This window comes from Seriola aureovittata, chromosome 3 (genome assembly GCF_021018895.1).
Source record: "Seriola aureovittata isolate HTS-2021-v1 ecotype China chromosome 3, ASM2101889v1, whole genome shotgun sequence".
NCBI lineage: Eukaryota > Metazoa > Chordata > Actinopteri > Carangiformes > Carangidae > Seriola > Seriola aureovittata.
The window spans coordinates 9,283,996-9,299,635 of NC_079366.1; the positions used below are offsets into that span (position 1 = coordinate 9,283,996).

General features: G+C 40.9%; 1 protein-coding gene across 1 annotated transcript; it reads right to left on the minus strand.

The window, feature by feature from the left end:
* Nucleotides 1–14: 14 nt before the first annotated feature.
* Nucleotides 15–11,766, minus strand: LOC130166177 (Kv channel-interacting protein 2-like). Its single transcript, XM_056371570.1, has 9 exons — nt 11,333–11,766; nt 3,879–3,977; nt 3,567–3,691; nt 3,309–3,378; nt 2,486–2,556; nt 2,258–2,365; nt 1,624–1,728; nt 1,009–1,071; nt 15–873 (listed from the first exon to the last, which is right to left on the minus strand). The coding sequence occupies exons 1-9, from the start codon at nt 11,403–11,405 to the stop codon at nt 826–828; spliced, it is 762 nt and encodes a 253-aa protein (XP_056227545.1). The 5' UTR covers nt 11,406–11,766; the 3' UTR covers nt 15–825.
* Nucleotides 11,767–15,640: the final 3,874 nt, after the last annotated feature.

The following is a 15,640-nucleotide window of genomic DNA, read 5'->3' on the forward strand; positions in this document are numbered from 1 at the left end:
AAAAGTCATTAATATATAAATGAATGCACTTTTGCATAGCAACTTTGTGGTTTTATTCAATTTCATCATCGTTGTTACCATGTCAATATAGAAAATATAGTCACACTTTAATTAAACATTTCAATGGCCAGTCAAAACAGACACATCATGCAGACACAATATACAGTGGTATAATAAAGGTGAGGTGAGCTCCATAAGAACACTGAGGAGACGATTTGATTGCAACATGTTACTTTAAGATTATTGCTAAAATGTAGACTTCCCGTAATTCGAGTTGTCCCTTACTGTAGTGTCACTGTGAGTATAGAAAGTGTGTGATACTCTACAGCACGCTGAGCGTTATTCCATTGGCTCCATGTGTTGCTCGTTCAGTCTCTCTCTCTCTCTCTCGCTCATGTGTATCATACATGCAATAAAGAAATAACCATCATTTGTATGAGTGAAGAAGTCGTAGGATGTTGAAACTGCAGTTGTATATCTGCTGTTTTCTTGATGCATCAGTTCAGTGATGCTTTTGATATTGAGCTGTTCTTCAAGCTGCTCTTAAACATCAATCAAAAGCTTAAAACACCAGAATCCACCTTTCAGTGCCTTCACTTACTATAAAAAAAAAAAAAGATTCTAAAAGTCCTTTTCACGTGAGTCGAGTCATTCAATCCATTCATTGACATAATTTAGGAAAAGGTGGTTTGGTACGCTATATATCCTCTGGTCACGGCTCTGTACAGGCCTACAGACACCACCCACTCCGGCTGGGGGCTGAAGAACCGTACAACAGGGAAGCTCCAATCAGGCGGGAAATCTCCTGTCTGCGCCCGACGAGCTTTATATCACATTATCAAACATGTGCATGGACTGCATGATGTTTTCATCCTGGACAAGAGGAACAAAGAGGAACAAGCTTAATATTATTTTAATAGCTGTGGATGGAAGTGCCATTTCCATTTCATTTAAACATCATTAAATGTGTATTTGAAATATTGTTGATATAACTCAGTTTCAAATGACCTTTTGGCATGTCTCCAGGAACTCTTCGATGGTGACCACGCCGTCATTGTTCCTGTCCATTTTCTGGGAAAAGGCAACAGATAATCACTGATGTTCCTTAAAGATTTTCCTTAAACTTAAAGGTGCCATGTGGAAATTTCTTGTAAACAAAGAAATGTGTGTTTATGTTCTCACCAAAACATACTGTTTATACTTGAGGCCTAACAAGTGTGGTGAATGCATTTTCTTTCCCAGAAGACATGTATGAAGCCAACTCTGAAGTGTTGTGAAACTTCAAACCAATTAGGGACCCGCTCCTAAAAACATTGTTCCATTGTGCTAGTGGTCAGAAACTCAATGAGGAACCTTTAAGTCGCCCAAACAACAGTGTTTATTTTCTATCTGCAGCACATGCAGATGAATAGTACACAAAAGACAGTGAACCTGCACTTTATGAGCGGTATTAAAATACATGTGTAATATGTACACATGTAAGCACACAATTTAGAGTTACCACACATCTTAAAGCACATGTCAAGTGAAACATTGCAAAATCGATCAAGCCTGCATGGAATCACTTTGCGTTGAGTGCTGGGAGATGTGGAGTGCATTGGTTTGCTCATTTGTGAGTTTTACCTGGAAGAAGCTGTCAACATGATCCTTGGGAGCGCTGTCCTTCATGCTGGGGTAGGTATATTTCCCCATCATGTCATAGATGGAGTGCATAATGTCTGTCATCTCCTGGACAAAAAGGAGGGAGGAAAAGAAATAAGCACTGGAATGACCACCTTACGGATGCAGGCCTCCGCCAACCAGCCAAGCGGCAGGAAGTATGGTCACAATCTCCCCTTCCTCAGTTACAGCATGTTTTTGCAGAACATTATGATGTCACAGTAAAGTTGACCTTTGACCATTTGGATATAAAATGTCATGACTTCATCATTTTATCCTATTAAACATTTTTATTAAATTATGTCATCATTAGTGTATGAATTTGTGAGTTATGGCCAAAAACGTGTTTTGTGAGGTCACAGTGACCATGACCTATGACCTTTGACACCCAAAACGTAATCACGTCATCCTTGAGTCCAAGTGAATGTTTGTGCCAAATTTGGAGAAATTCCCTCAAGGCGTTAGCGAGAATGCAACAGACGGACGGACAACCCAAAAGCATAATGCCTCCGGCCCTGACTGTCTCCGGCACAGAGGCATAAAAAAACATGAGCTGACAACGTGACACAAGACAGTTCACACAAACAGGAAGTGGTACCTCTCTGGTGATGCAGCCGTCCTTGTTGAGATCGTACAGATTGAAGGCCCAGTTGAGTTTATCTGTGATGGAGCCTCTCAGGATGATGGACAGACTTATGACGAAGTCCTACAGCAGGGAAGAGATGATTTACTCATGACTCAGATTAAGAAAGTGATTTTAACACCAGTGGGAGGGAGTCAAAAGCGAAGAATGCAAACGATATGTCATGTGTTGTGCGGTTCTCACCTCAAAGCTGACCGCTCCGTTGTTTTGGGTGTCAAAGGCTTCGAAGAGGAAATGTGCATACATGCTTGAATCTGACAGGAAGAGAAACAAATATCTCAGTGTTTCTGTGTGGTCAGCAAAACTATTATTAGTCCTGAGTGCAGTAAAATCAGAACATGATTTAGAGACTGTGCATCACACACACTCATATGTCCTGCAGGTGTTTGTGTGCTCCAAGAGTCAATATTGACTCTCTAGTTTTATATCATTCTTTCATCAACCTGACACATTCATGTTAGTGAATTTCTAGATTTGTAGTTGTAGGAAAATATATGCACAAATTATATCAACAAAAAAAAACCAACAAAAACTGTATGAAACTCAGCACACAAAGTTCCCACAGTGAGAATGACAGTGAAGTGACAAACGCACATACGCATTTAAGTTAGAGGTTTAAAGTTTGCCTCTGCTTTCAGATGCCGTTTTTTTTTCCCACATTTTGATACGGTCAAATTTTTGTATAACCGAGCAATTTTTCTACATGAGGTATAAAATACACAGGCTTTGAAGTTCAAATCTTGTCTGTGCTTTGTTTGACCCTACGGATTTTCAGCCCAAGCAAAGGCTACGTGTGATTTTTTACGACGAGCAAAGCTTAAAGTAGAGAGTATGAACTGAAACGGCGTTATTATCCGGTGCAACTCTCAACCTGTGGTCACAACACATGACCACCCTCTGAATCTCTGGGATCAATCACAATGAAGGTGGAAGGTACAGATCTTGCTTTTTGATCATACAGCTTTTTGTTAGGGGGGGCAGATGAAAGGAAGTGAGTCGGACTGACCTCCCTGAGGGAAGAATTGGGAGTAGATGTTTTTAAATGTCTCCTCATTCACCACACCGCTGGGACACTCCTGTGGAAATCAGAAGGCTTTCGTGTCAACAACAACAACAACAACAACAACGAAAACATACACACAAAACAAACACATACATAATAAAGATCCACAGACACAAATCTACAGTATTCAGATGTCGCACATTCATATAAATGGTCGCACAAGAGTCAAGAATCAATCATTCACAGGAAGTGCTGACTGACATTTTTGAATCCTCGGTAAAGGACCTGCAGCTCTTTCTTGCTGAAGTTGGTCTGCTGTACGAGACGGTCGATCCCCTCCGGTCTGTAACACACTGTTGACAGTTCGTCTTCGTCCGTTATACTTCCTGCATGGAGCGACAGAGGGAGGAATGAAGCAGTTAGTCCCTGAGATACAGAAGAAGGGCCATGTCCAGAGAACGGCGTGGCAAAAATGAAGTTGATGTGTTAAAGGATCTAGTGTTCTTGTGACTCAGCGACTCAGTTCATATGAGGGGAATGTGAGTGATGATGAGTGTGTGTCGTGACACTTGCTTTGATTAATTGAAGGGCTGGAGCCAGAGCGACAGCAGGGGAGCAGTTTGAGGAAGCGCTGCTTTATGGTCTTTTTATTGGGTTTGGATGGAGGATTACCTGGAAACAACCAATCACAGCAAAGATTAGAGGCAGACAGAGTGGCCCACATAGTGGACACCATGTTAAATGGATAAAACATGAGCCAAACTCGAAGCAAATACTTTGAATCTCTTGCCCATGCAACTTGGTGCACGCAAATTAGTTTGCTGACCTGGCTTTGAACCAGTTTGACCCATCAGATCAAAGCTGTTTGGAGAGCGTCAGCGTGCGAGCGCTGACTGAAATGACACAGGACTGAAGCAGTCTGAGCTGAGACACTGAGGACAAACAGTCATTATATAAATCTCTGACATTATTAAGGTTTCAAGGACTTTGTTTTCAGATTCAATATGGAAAGAAATGATTGTTTTTTTTATCCTTGATTTAACCAGCAGACCTCTTGATGTGAAACACGTTTAGTTTAGTTTGTTGTTAAATCACATGATTTGTGTGTGTGTGTGTGTGTGTGTGTGTGTGTGTGTGTGTGTGTGTGTGTGTGTTGTGTGTGTGTGTGTGTGTGTGTGTGTGTGATTTTAATAACCATGACGCTAACTATGTGTGACAGAGTACCACTGGAATGAAGTCATATTCAACAGAGACACACTAGGACTCCCAAGCCATCAATTATTAATTAATTAACATGTTATCTCTCAATTATTTATCTGACAGAAGATTCAAACCTTCAGCCAGTAAATATCATACATTATACATAACTTGTCACTCTTTGAATAATAATCCCAGACATTTGATCAGTCGAATATCTTTGCTGGCTTCGTGGAGCAGGATGATCTGACAGGAAACGAACAACAGGAAAAACATCCTGTCCTTCATCTGCAGCATGTTTCTCTCGTTCACTCTTCCCTCTAACCTGACGGTGCCATGTCCGGCCATCATCAGCAGGCTCTCATGCCTCCTTCTTCTCTGGTTCATGCTGAATGTGTTTCAGGATTGTCTCTGTTCATTCTGCTCTGAGATCAGTTTTCTGTGTGACGTTGAGCTCTGATGCTCCTTTGCTGTTCTTTTTCTCTTCCGTCCTTCCTCACTTTTTGAATCCAGAGTTGCGTCCTCTAGACTTTGACTTGATAACTTGATCCAAAGGTGCATGACTTATGATCTTATGATGGATTGCGATCTGTCTTCCCATCCTCACCCAGCTGACGATCCAACAAAACAGAAACAGGCTTTCCCTTCGCCATCCCGCCTCCTCTCCTCCCCTCAGCAGAGGGCTGACACACACCTGCTACAGGAAAACACAAACATCTCCTTCATCCTTTCCCTCGTCTATTCTGAGGCTTCTTTGTGTTCTGTTTCAGGGTCTCAGAGAAAGAGACAGATGACTCCGAAGGACTTGACTTTTTTGTTACTAAATATTTGCATTTTTCTAGATATTTGTCAGATGAGTTTCATGTTGCTTTTGAAACATGATTGGGTGATTTCTAGTGCCATGCCTACAAACCAGCTCCTCCAAAAGTCCAAAAATACTCAAATTTGGACAGAGAACAGAGCACAATGCAGGTTCCTCGTAGAGATGTCTTTTAATAGGTATAACCAGAATGGCACTCAGTACAGCAAATACTTTTGCCAAGGCCAAACAACCACACTTTAAGGAAAGTGATTAAAACATTCCTGGATACGCCCCTTGAACAGGTTCCCACCCAAAATTTAGTGGATTCTTCCTCCCTCCCATCTCCCACCCCTCCACCAAGTGTCCACCAGATCAGTTCAGTACTTTTTGCTGACAAATAAATAGACAGGTGAAAATATAACCTCCTTGGCAGAGGTAATAATAATAATAATAATAATAAGACTAATAATAATAATTGTAGCAGTGGGTGACTGCAGTCACAGGTCCAGACTGTACATGGCCACAAAATGCCAAATATCAGTAAGATTTTTAAGGTGTGAGCAGCTGTGACAGTTTTCCTTAATGTTGAAAGTAAAATTAAACTTTTCTTTTAACTGATTTAAATGTGGAAACTGGGGCTGATCATCAGAACTTCATGTGACTTGTGACTTGCTCGACCAGCAGCAGGGACTCAACTTGACTTGTTTGATTCTCACCAAAGTAACTCAGGAGACTTGCACGTGTGTGACTTACCCTCATCTCTGCAAGGTAGAGATGATTAATGTCAACTTCTCTCTTCACAATTGTTATCATTCTGCTAATCACAAGGATGCATCTACAACAGCTGTTCCTTCAAAGAGAACATCCCCCTTTTTCCAGCAGGAGAGGTTTTTCCAGATGTTCATGTGTCCTTCCTGCCACCAGAGGACAGTGTTGAACTACAGTCAGATTGCACTACACTGAGTGAAGTCTCCAGCTGAGAGGAAAGATAAACACATAAACAGGCAGGAAGCGACTTGTAGGACACTAAACCAGAAAGCTGTTGGAAGTTTTAACAGCAGAAGTGATTACACACCTCCACTGTCGCTGCTCTGCAGAGACAAAACCTGTGTCGGTCCAGGGTCATGGCGCATGTGTGTGCACGTTTACTTATCATGGGCATATTTGTCAGTGGATATTGAGGATGTCAATCAAACTATCAACTATCAAACAGCAGCTGCAGAGCAATGGAAAAGCAAACAAAGCTTTGCAGGGGCTCCACACATACACAGGCAACACAAAAACACCTCGGCCTTTTGATGCAGGCGGCTAAAATTGTATAAAAAGAATAAATAACAAAAACTGGAGAACCATTTTGCAGAGAAACACAGAGAGAAGAAAAAAAAACCTTCCCTGGTGTTTCATTTCTTTCCAGCTGACATTTTTAGACGTGACTTTACTGAAATGTTTTCTAGGAGCAGCTGTTTGATGTGACTTGTTCACACAGAAATCCGTTAAAGACAGAGTGAGAGGTTGTTCTTCGTAGAGACAACGCAGCTTATAAACGTCTAGCTCAGCTGAGGCGTTACATAAAATCAGACACACCAGCAGGACGGGTTATAGAAATGTACGCCACTCACTCTCAGCGTGTCAGGATTTCGTTTGTGATGTCACAGTGCGAGAAAATGAAACATGCTTGTTTAATTAAACTCTCTAGAGGCACTTCCTGTTTCCAGGATGACCTAATGATTAAAAAAAAATAAGTTGAAAACGAAACCTTTTAACTGACCCACAGCGCAAAATGAACAGTGCACATCTGCGGGGGTCTGACTGACTCAACAGTTATTCAGGAGCTGCTGAGACCCTCCAGCAGCCTATCCTCCCGGAGACCCCTCTGGCTGACTTTGACTGTGTGAATCAATGCGAACAAATGCAGCCCTCGAAGGCAGATCAATACACTCGTCCCTGCTGTTGCTAACACGTTTAAAGACTCTGTTAGCTACTGGTGATGAAAGTATACCTAAACTGTGGAGGAGCCACTGGAAGAATCCATAAGGAGAAACAGGATGACCACAAGTATAAAGTATTTATAAGTATTTATTAAGGGGGAAACTCCTTCAGCACATGTCAAAGCCTAAATCACTGCATTTCAGTTCATTCTGAGGGGAGTCAAGATAGTTGCTGCTAATTCCAGTTCTCTGGCAGCAGTTTGTGTTTTCTCTGGGAGGTCACGGCAGCTTAAGGAGGGTCATGCAGCGCTAAATTAATGTTTGTAAATTAATGTTGCTAAGGAAACAAGCCTCTGTACTCATCCTAATCCTTCAGAAGGACATGGGTCAGATTATAGATGTCCATTTTATACAACCAAAGACACACACACACACACACACACACACACACACACACACACACACACACACACACACACACAAACATATTTAAAGTTACGCTCTCTATTTCCTCCTGCTGACATCATGAGCTCTGCGGTGATTGTTGGAGAGGTTTATATCTGTGCCGTTTACCTCCCGTGTCCTCACGCAGAGACAGACGTCACCTCATGAGTCACGCAGGATCAGCTTTGATTTTTGTTACACAACATTGATCTTAATACAACACGATTCATCAGTCCAGACTAAAGCCATTTCCATTTGGCACCTTCAACATGAAAACTATTTAAGTCTGGCGGGATTTTATTTTGAAATAAGCTATATAAGTATGTTATATAAAACTAATATTCATGTTCTCACTACTGATATTATGATGGATTTAGGAAAAACCCCTTGAGCACTGTATAAAAGTGCCATGACGTATGAAAGTGTTACAACCTTTCCTGTGATGGAAACATCAACAACTGTAATATCACATGCGTGACATTCGTCTAAACACAAACTGAAATGATTAGTTGATTAATAAATTATGATCAGTGGTGGAAAGTACATTCACTCAAGTCCAGTACTAGAGTTGTGAGGTAAGTTCAGAAGGCAAGATTGTATTTTTACTTACTTTTATATTATTAATACAAAATGTAATCATGTATTTGTTTTAAGCAACAGAGCAGTAAAAAATTTACAATTAGCCTCATCTTTACCAGCTGCATTAGAGTGATTCTTACACATTAATATATATGTTATATAACATAACATATATGATTCTGAAATTCTGCGTATTCTGAGTATTTTTACTTTTGGTACATTGAGTTTACTAATACTTATGTTCTCTTACTTCTTTGAATGGATTACTTATAACAGAGTATGTATACACTGTGGTAACTTTACTGTAAAAGTGGAGCTGGTCACAATAATGAAGACAGTATCTGTCTGGAAATCCCTTGAGATTCAATTCTGAACCCCAAATTTGTACAAAAAAATCTGAATCTTAAATGAAGGACTTTTGGAAATAAACATATTCACTTCCTTGAGAGTCAGATAATGAGACAAAAAGCTGCTCTATGTCAAGGAAAGGTCCTGCATGGAAATGACATATGTTTTAGAAGCAAAATGTAATTTAAGTATTAATGAACTGGTTTGGTCTCCCTGACTAACATATTATTATATATGACATCATTATGATTAATACTGAAGCATCAGTGTATGAGCAGCATGTTACTGTTGTAGCTGCTGGAGGTGGAGCTAGTTTGAACTGCTTTATATAAGTTTTATTTACAGGGACCAGATCGATGTGAGGGGTCGTGAGATGTTTAATGGAAAAGGAAAGTTCTGATCCATAAACCTGATTTCAGTTTTTTGACTTTTTCTCGAAGTTTTGATATTGATGAGATATTGGATCATTTGAACATGTATTGAAATGAAACAATGTGAAGAGTTTAGGGGCAAAAATCACTATCACAACTCATAGACATCGAAACTATGACCCCAACTACACATTGCTTTTTGTAAGACGTCAGAAGCCAAAAAGGTTGGAAACCGCTGGTTTAATCTATAACTATGTGTTGTATTTTAAAAGCTTGTTACGCTATCCATTGTGTAAAACATTCATCTTAAAAGTAACTAGTAACTAAAAGTGTCAAATAAATGTAGTGGAGTGGAAGTATAAAGTAACAAAAAGTACCTCAAAGGTGTACTCCAGTGCAGTACTTGAGTAAATGTACTTATAACTGTCCCGCACTGGATGACCCTAACCTGCACCAGCGCAGCAGTCAGTCAGGCTCAGTGTAACATGTGAAGTGCAGTGTGGAAAATGATGACTGGACAAACATCCAGTATCTATAATGTATGACCACAGGCGTCAACAACATGAGGTTTTCTACAGTCGAGCTGCTGAACATATAGAAAAACATACACTTTTTAGTTGCAACGTTTTAGATACAGACTAACAGACTCTCTCCACAAGCAGCGGTTGTTGGCTCCTTCATCAGTATGTGTGACAGAACTGTCGGGTGTTTGTTCGACAGGTACGATAGAGTTGGACAGGCTGTGGTTACTCAGTTTTTATGCCTCAGGCTGTTGAGCACCACGACGCCGCTGTGCTTCACTCTTTAATAAAAAGGTTTGTTTGTGTCTCTGTGTTCGTGCACCTGTTCACTGTTTGTTTAACCTGCTGCTGAATGGGCACCACACTGGCTATTGCACCAGCAACAACTATCAGCCATTAAATAAACCTTCTGTACCCATCTGTCCATCCATCCATTTAAAATACAGCACTTCAAAAATATCAGAGGGGTCATTTTTATACATATACTTAGTTCTGTTTGTTGTTGTCACAAAAATGACAGTGTGTGTGTGTGTGTGTGTGTGTGTGTGTGTGTGTGTGTGTGTGTGTGTGTGTGCGTCTTTGCAAGCACTCAAGAGGAAAATAAGACGCTGAAAAACTGTGACGAAGAGGAGCCTCACTGATCTAACTGGACTATAAACACACTCTGACAGGTATAATTTTAGATGACAAGCGATGAACGAGACTCTTCTTATGTTTTCCTCTCCTCTGTCCTCGCCTCTTCAGGCCTAACTACTGTACTTATTTGATCTCTCCTCATGTTGATAACAGCAGTCATGAGCAAATGAGTCGTTCTTTTTCCCTTCATTTCAGTTCATTTGGTCACCTGCATTTTTTCGAGCTGACCGGATGGAAACAAACACATATACGACCAACATTAATAGTGTTGATATCTTATTTAGGGCTGCAGCTATTGATTATTTTCATCAAACTTTTGAATTCTTTTACAACCAATCTGTTACTCACTTACTTACTGTCTATAAAATGTCCATGACAGTTTGCAGAGCCCAAGGTGACATCTTCACATCACGAGTTCAAGACGCAAAGATATTCAATTTACAATGACAGAAAAAGCCTCAGATCAGTAGAAATTGTTTGGATTTTTAAACGATTTAATATTATTGTTGCTAAATGATTTTCTGTGAGCAACTAATTGATTAATTGGCACTGGTCTACATAGAGATTCACATCACATTCAGTGTCATTCAAACATTTAGTCCTTAATGTGGTTATGAATTTGACATGTTCTCACTGCCCTGTCCTATGAATCTAACTCATCTTACACAGTTTCTTCTTTTTGTATCCTGGAAGATTTTTTTTTTAACCTATTTCCAAACAATTACTGATTATTCTAACCTGCATGTTTTATGTCTGTTTACACATATTCTTATTTAAAACAGTTTGCAGGCGAGGGCAATGATGTGGAGTCAGACTCTAAATCACTTAGAAACAGCAAATAATGCAGCTGTTTGGATCAGCTGTAGTGTTGAGCGTCCACACTCACACACACTGAGTGAATGTTGAATTAGATATAACCCTGTTCTCCCCTTACACTTACCTGCCATTTTAAATAGGCTATTGTGTATTAATAAAATACAGCCTGAGGAAACAGGGTTGTGGGGATTTAAAAAACCGCCCCAAGTCCCAGAGTCAAACACTATTTACTTATCAACCAGCCGGAAAGCCAACGCAAACTTTCAGCAGCGCAAAGCAACTGGAGAGTGAAGCCAGGCCAGCAAACAGCGGCTCAGTTTCCCACACTTAAAAAAAGGAAAAAGAAAGAATAACAGCAGGTGCATGATGAAGAGCTTCCACCTACCTGTCAGTGGGTCGTAAGATCTGTCCAGCTCTCTGGAGTCTGACAAACTCTGGTCCTGACTCCTGGACTTCATGTTTTCTCACTTCTTACCAGACCACCGAGCTGGACCTGCAGGATCTGTGCGCGCGGCTCATCTACGACTCCTGCGCCTTCATTCCCGTCCGCATGTCACTTTGTCTTCAAGCATCAGCCTGAGTGAAAGGAAGAGCCCGTGCAAAGCGCGTGTGTGTGTGTGTGTGTGTGTGTGTGTGTGTGTGTGTGTGTGTGTGTGTGTGTGTGTGTGTGTGTTCGCCTCTCTCCAAACTGAACCTCCCGCTCAGCATCAGCGCGCACTCGCATCCACAGATTACTCTCTGAGGGGTCAAATGTAATAATGATATACAGTCACAGCTGCTGACTTTACTGCGCTGGTCGTCCTAAACATCAGCGGGAACATCTGCATCTGTCCTAGCTGTGAGACGATGACAGAGAGAGAGAGAGAGAGAGAGAGAGAGAGAGAGAGAGAGAGAGAGAGAGACCATCATAGCTGAGAGGAGTAATGGAGCAAGAGAGGGAGGGAGTGGCACAGACAGACAGAGGGATGTGTGTGTATAAATAAGCGTGTGTGTGTGTATGTGTGTGTGTGTGTGTGTGTGTGTGTGTGTGTGTGTGTGTGTATATATATATATATGTGCAGATTCTGCTGATGGATGGTCTCACCTTGGCTCAGCTTAGGCTGGGTAGGAAGAAGTAATACCTGTGGATCAATACTTTGTCAGCTCCATGTCCTTGAGCTGGTTGAGCATAGTTAATGGATGACTCACTCATTTTTCAGAAAATGCAAGCAGCAAGGCCTTGATTAGAAAAAAAATAATAATTCAAATAATAATTTGAATAATATCTCCATAAATACACACCATAAGCTGGACAGAGACATGGGAGGCCATGCGCTGGTTTATGGGATAAACTTTAAGATTTCAGTGGCTTTGTTTCCCATCAGGAGCTTCTGTTTTAAGCACTAACGTGATGCTTTTGAGACATCATCAAGGTTTAAAGTAGTGTTGTAGTAGTAGTAACCGAGTAGCTTTTCGGTGTATAGGCTATATTAAATTCTTTATTTGAGAACATTTTTGAATCAGTGGCCTCGTTCTACTTTCACTTCAACTCTTTGTGATGTGCAATTACTTTGGATAGAAATCAAAGATCAAAGAAACAATGCTCATCACTAAACCGATGGGGTAGGTTCATGCAGCCAGGATGCCAAACACATCCCAAGGTCTTCTCTTTGATGCTGCACTTCTTTCTAAGAGCTTTTGCTGTTTAGAAAGACTGCCTTTCTTCCTCAGGTTCAAGACTTTCTTTCTAAAAGAAAATGAGGTTTTCAGTAAAATGGAAAAACCCAGAAGAACCACAAGGTGAAATAAACGGAGGTAAATCAAGGTACGTGGCTGCATGTATCAGATTTCATGACAATTTCATCCAAAGCCACGAATGTCAACCTCATTGTGGCTCTAGAGCATAAATCATTTGTCATTTGCCTAGATTGTTTGAGATCCACAAATGTATGTAGAACATTTTGTGCCTGACGTTGAAATATTTCAGAAGATTCAGATCTTCTGGTGACACTAGATGAAAGTTCACAGACCACAAAAGTCAGAAGGATCTATCCTCTGTTGACCATAAATATCCATCCAACAGTCGCTGGGATGATTCAGTCTGAACCAAAGTGGTGGAGTCGCAGGCTGCATGGTCCTACCCATGATTTAGAAGTGACTGTGACGTGTAAAAATGTTGGAGTGCCCCTTTAATCCCAGCTCAAAACCCACATTTAAATCCTACTCAAATTATCATTATTCAGTGAATATAACAAATCCCTTCAAAAAGAAATGTTTACCATACAACCCAGGACTGATGAAATGTAAAACCAGCCACTAAGAGTTTTATTTTATGCTGACCTTCAAATGAAATCGTCTCACTGTCATATAGGAGAAAAGAGAAGTAATTTTTGCCAAGAAAAGCTAAATAATGCTTGTTGGGTATCAACAGTGCAGGGAAGCTTCCTTACACACAGGCAGATGGGTGAGGGATTATTATGTCTCCCCATCAAAAGATTGATGGGGAGGAGAGAAAAAAATCTATCGGCTACTGGAGAAAGAGCAGGATAGAGGACACAAAAAGAGTCCTGGTAGAGTAAATCAAAGTGGGATAGTGATGCAGTGCTGAAGATGAGAGTGAAGCAACTCAGTGACAGAAAAAGAAAAATCTCAAAGAGAAATAGAAGATTACAGAAGGAATGCAGTGGAGAGGTATTTGAATATATTATGTGCCTTGGGACAGTTAAATCTCGCCGTATTGATGGTGTTTATCTCCCACGGGGGTTTACAGAGAAGTTCAGCATCGCTGGAGGCTGGAAAGTGGAGCTGACAGATAACCAATAATGAGCTCTGACTGATGCCCGAAGTTATACACAGTGCGGAGCGACGATGATACAGGTGACAAATAACACACACACACACACACACACACACACACACAGATACAGTCGAAGGATACACAGGCAGGTGAGCTGGCACAGGCTGCTCAGAAGATAATATTCAGTAAAAGACACAAAAATTGTGCCACGTGTCCTCGGGAGGTGTGTTCCTGCTTACATGTTTGGAAAGAGGCAGTTTGAGTTGATTTACTATTTTCATTTTTTCTCTGCAGACACAGACACAGGCGAGGACACACAGATAAAGACATGAAGGGGTGAAGAGATTAAGGGGGGGGGGGGCTTCAGCCGAGACAAAGTAGGCAATCTCCCCTCAAATGAATATTTGATGAGAAGGTTGATATGCTTAAATGAAACGTTACAAATACACAGCAGCATTAATGGGCTGTCACAGTAAAATACCCAGCGTCTATGTCTGTCGTCAGCACACACACATGAATACGCACGTCGCACAGATTATATCAGGGAGTTAATATGCTGCCCGATACACAATATAGCCAACAAAATTAGAGGATTTGGAATAGATTCATGTCAGGGGATTGAGATCTACTGTATTAAAAAGACATTGCACGCAAGCGAAAACACACACACACACACACACACACACTACACTACACTTTCCATGCCACAGTATTATTCCCAGACTGTACAAAAGCATATTATCATCTCTGGAACAGGGTTTTGGCACTAACATGATATCTTGTACGTCTATTGGAGCCCATCAGTGTGTGAGAGATGGAGAAATACAAAATCAAAGACAGAGGAACTCGTTCATGTTCACGGTCCCACTGCTGCTTCATTAACAGTTGGCTCTGCATCTCGTAACCCACCGAAAACAAATGAATGGACCAGTATGTGAGGAGAAGCTTCATTCAAGGACTTGAGGGTCGGCTGCTGAACATTGAAGTTTTACTAGAAGTCACGAATGGGGGTGGATTGGTTATTTATCTGATTAGTGGTCTGTTCTTTTATACACATCTGTCATCTCTCTGTGCAAACACCTGCTGGACTGCTCTGTTAGTCGGGCAGTAAAACCGGACACTGGTGTCACCACTGCACAGAGGTGAACATCACAATTCTCTTTCTATCATCAACACTGTCTCTCTCATGTGTCTCGTCCCTTCTATTTTAAATTCTACACAAAAGAATCGAGTTCTTCAGTGTTGTTTAATTTTAGGTTCAAACATTTTGCAGCGGCCACACCTCAGCTGCTTTTGAATTTCTATCTGATTGATAGATTGCAACAATACCATCTGAAATGATAATGTATACGATGACTATTGCCGTAATCACAGTTTGAAGTCAAAGGACTGTCATAACCACCTGTAATCCACACACTTCCTCAAGGTGTATTAATGCCGTATGCTGACGATGCACATTTATCTACCACTAAAACCCAGTGACTTTCTTTCATTGGGAAAATTAAACCCCTTTTAGGAATCTTCTCCCCCTCCAAACATTTGTGAATGTTTTCAGGATGAACAGCTACCACTGTTAGTCGTGCACTTGTCACTGATCTGTTAAAAATCAGTCTTTGTCTCTGAGTTTCATTCCTCATCCTTGTGTCCTGACATTTTCACATATTTCTCTTTACCCATTTCCTCGTCTTTGTTCTCCTTCTTTGTCTGCCCATCTTTATTTACCTCTGTTTCAGTTTATTGCCATCGTCACATTTTTTTTTCCATCCCCCTTTTCTGACCTCTGATTGTATTTTCCCTCCATCAGAGAGATCAAATTACTTTGAGCAACTTCTGATGAACAAAAGATTTGGTTGGTGTTTTTTTGTGCGTGCCTGGGGGTGTAGACATCATTAGGAAGTAGCTGGAGGACAAAGTTGA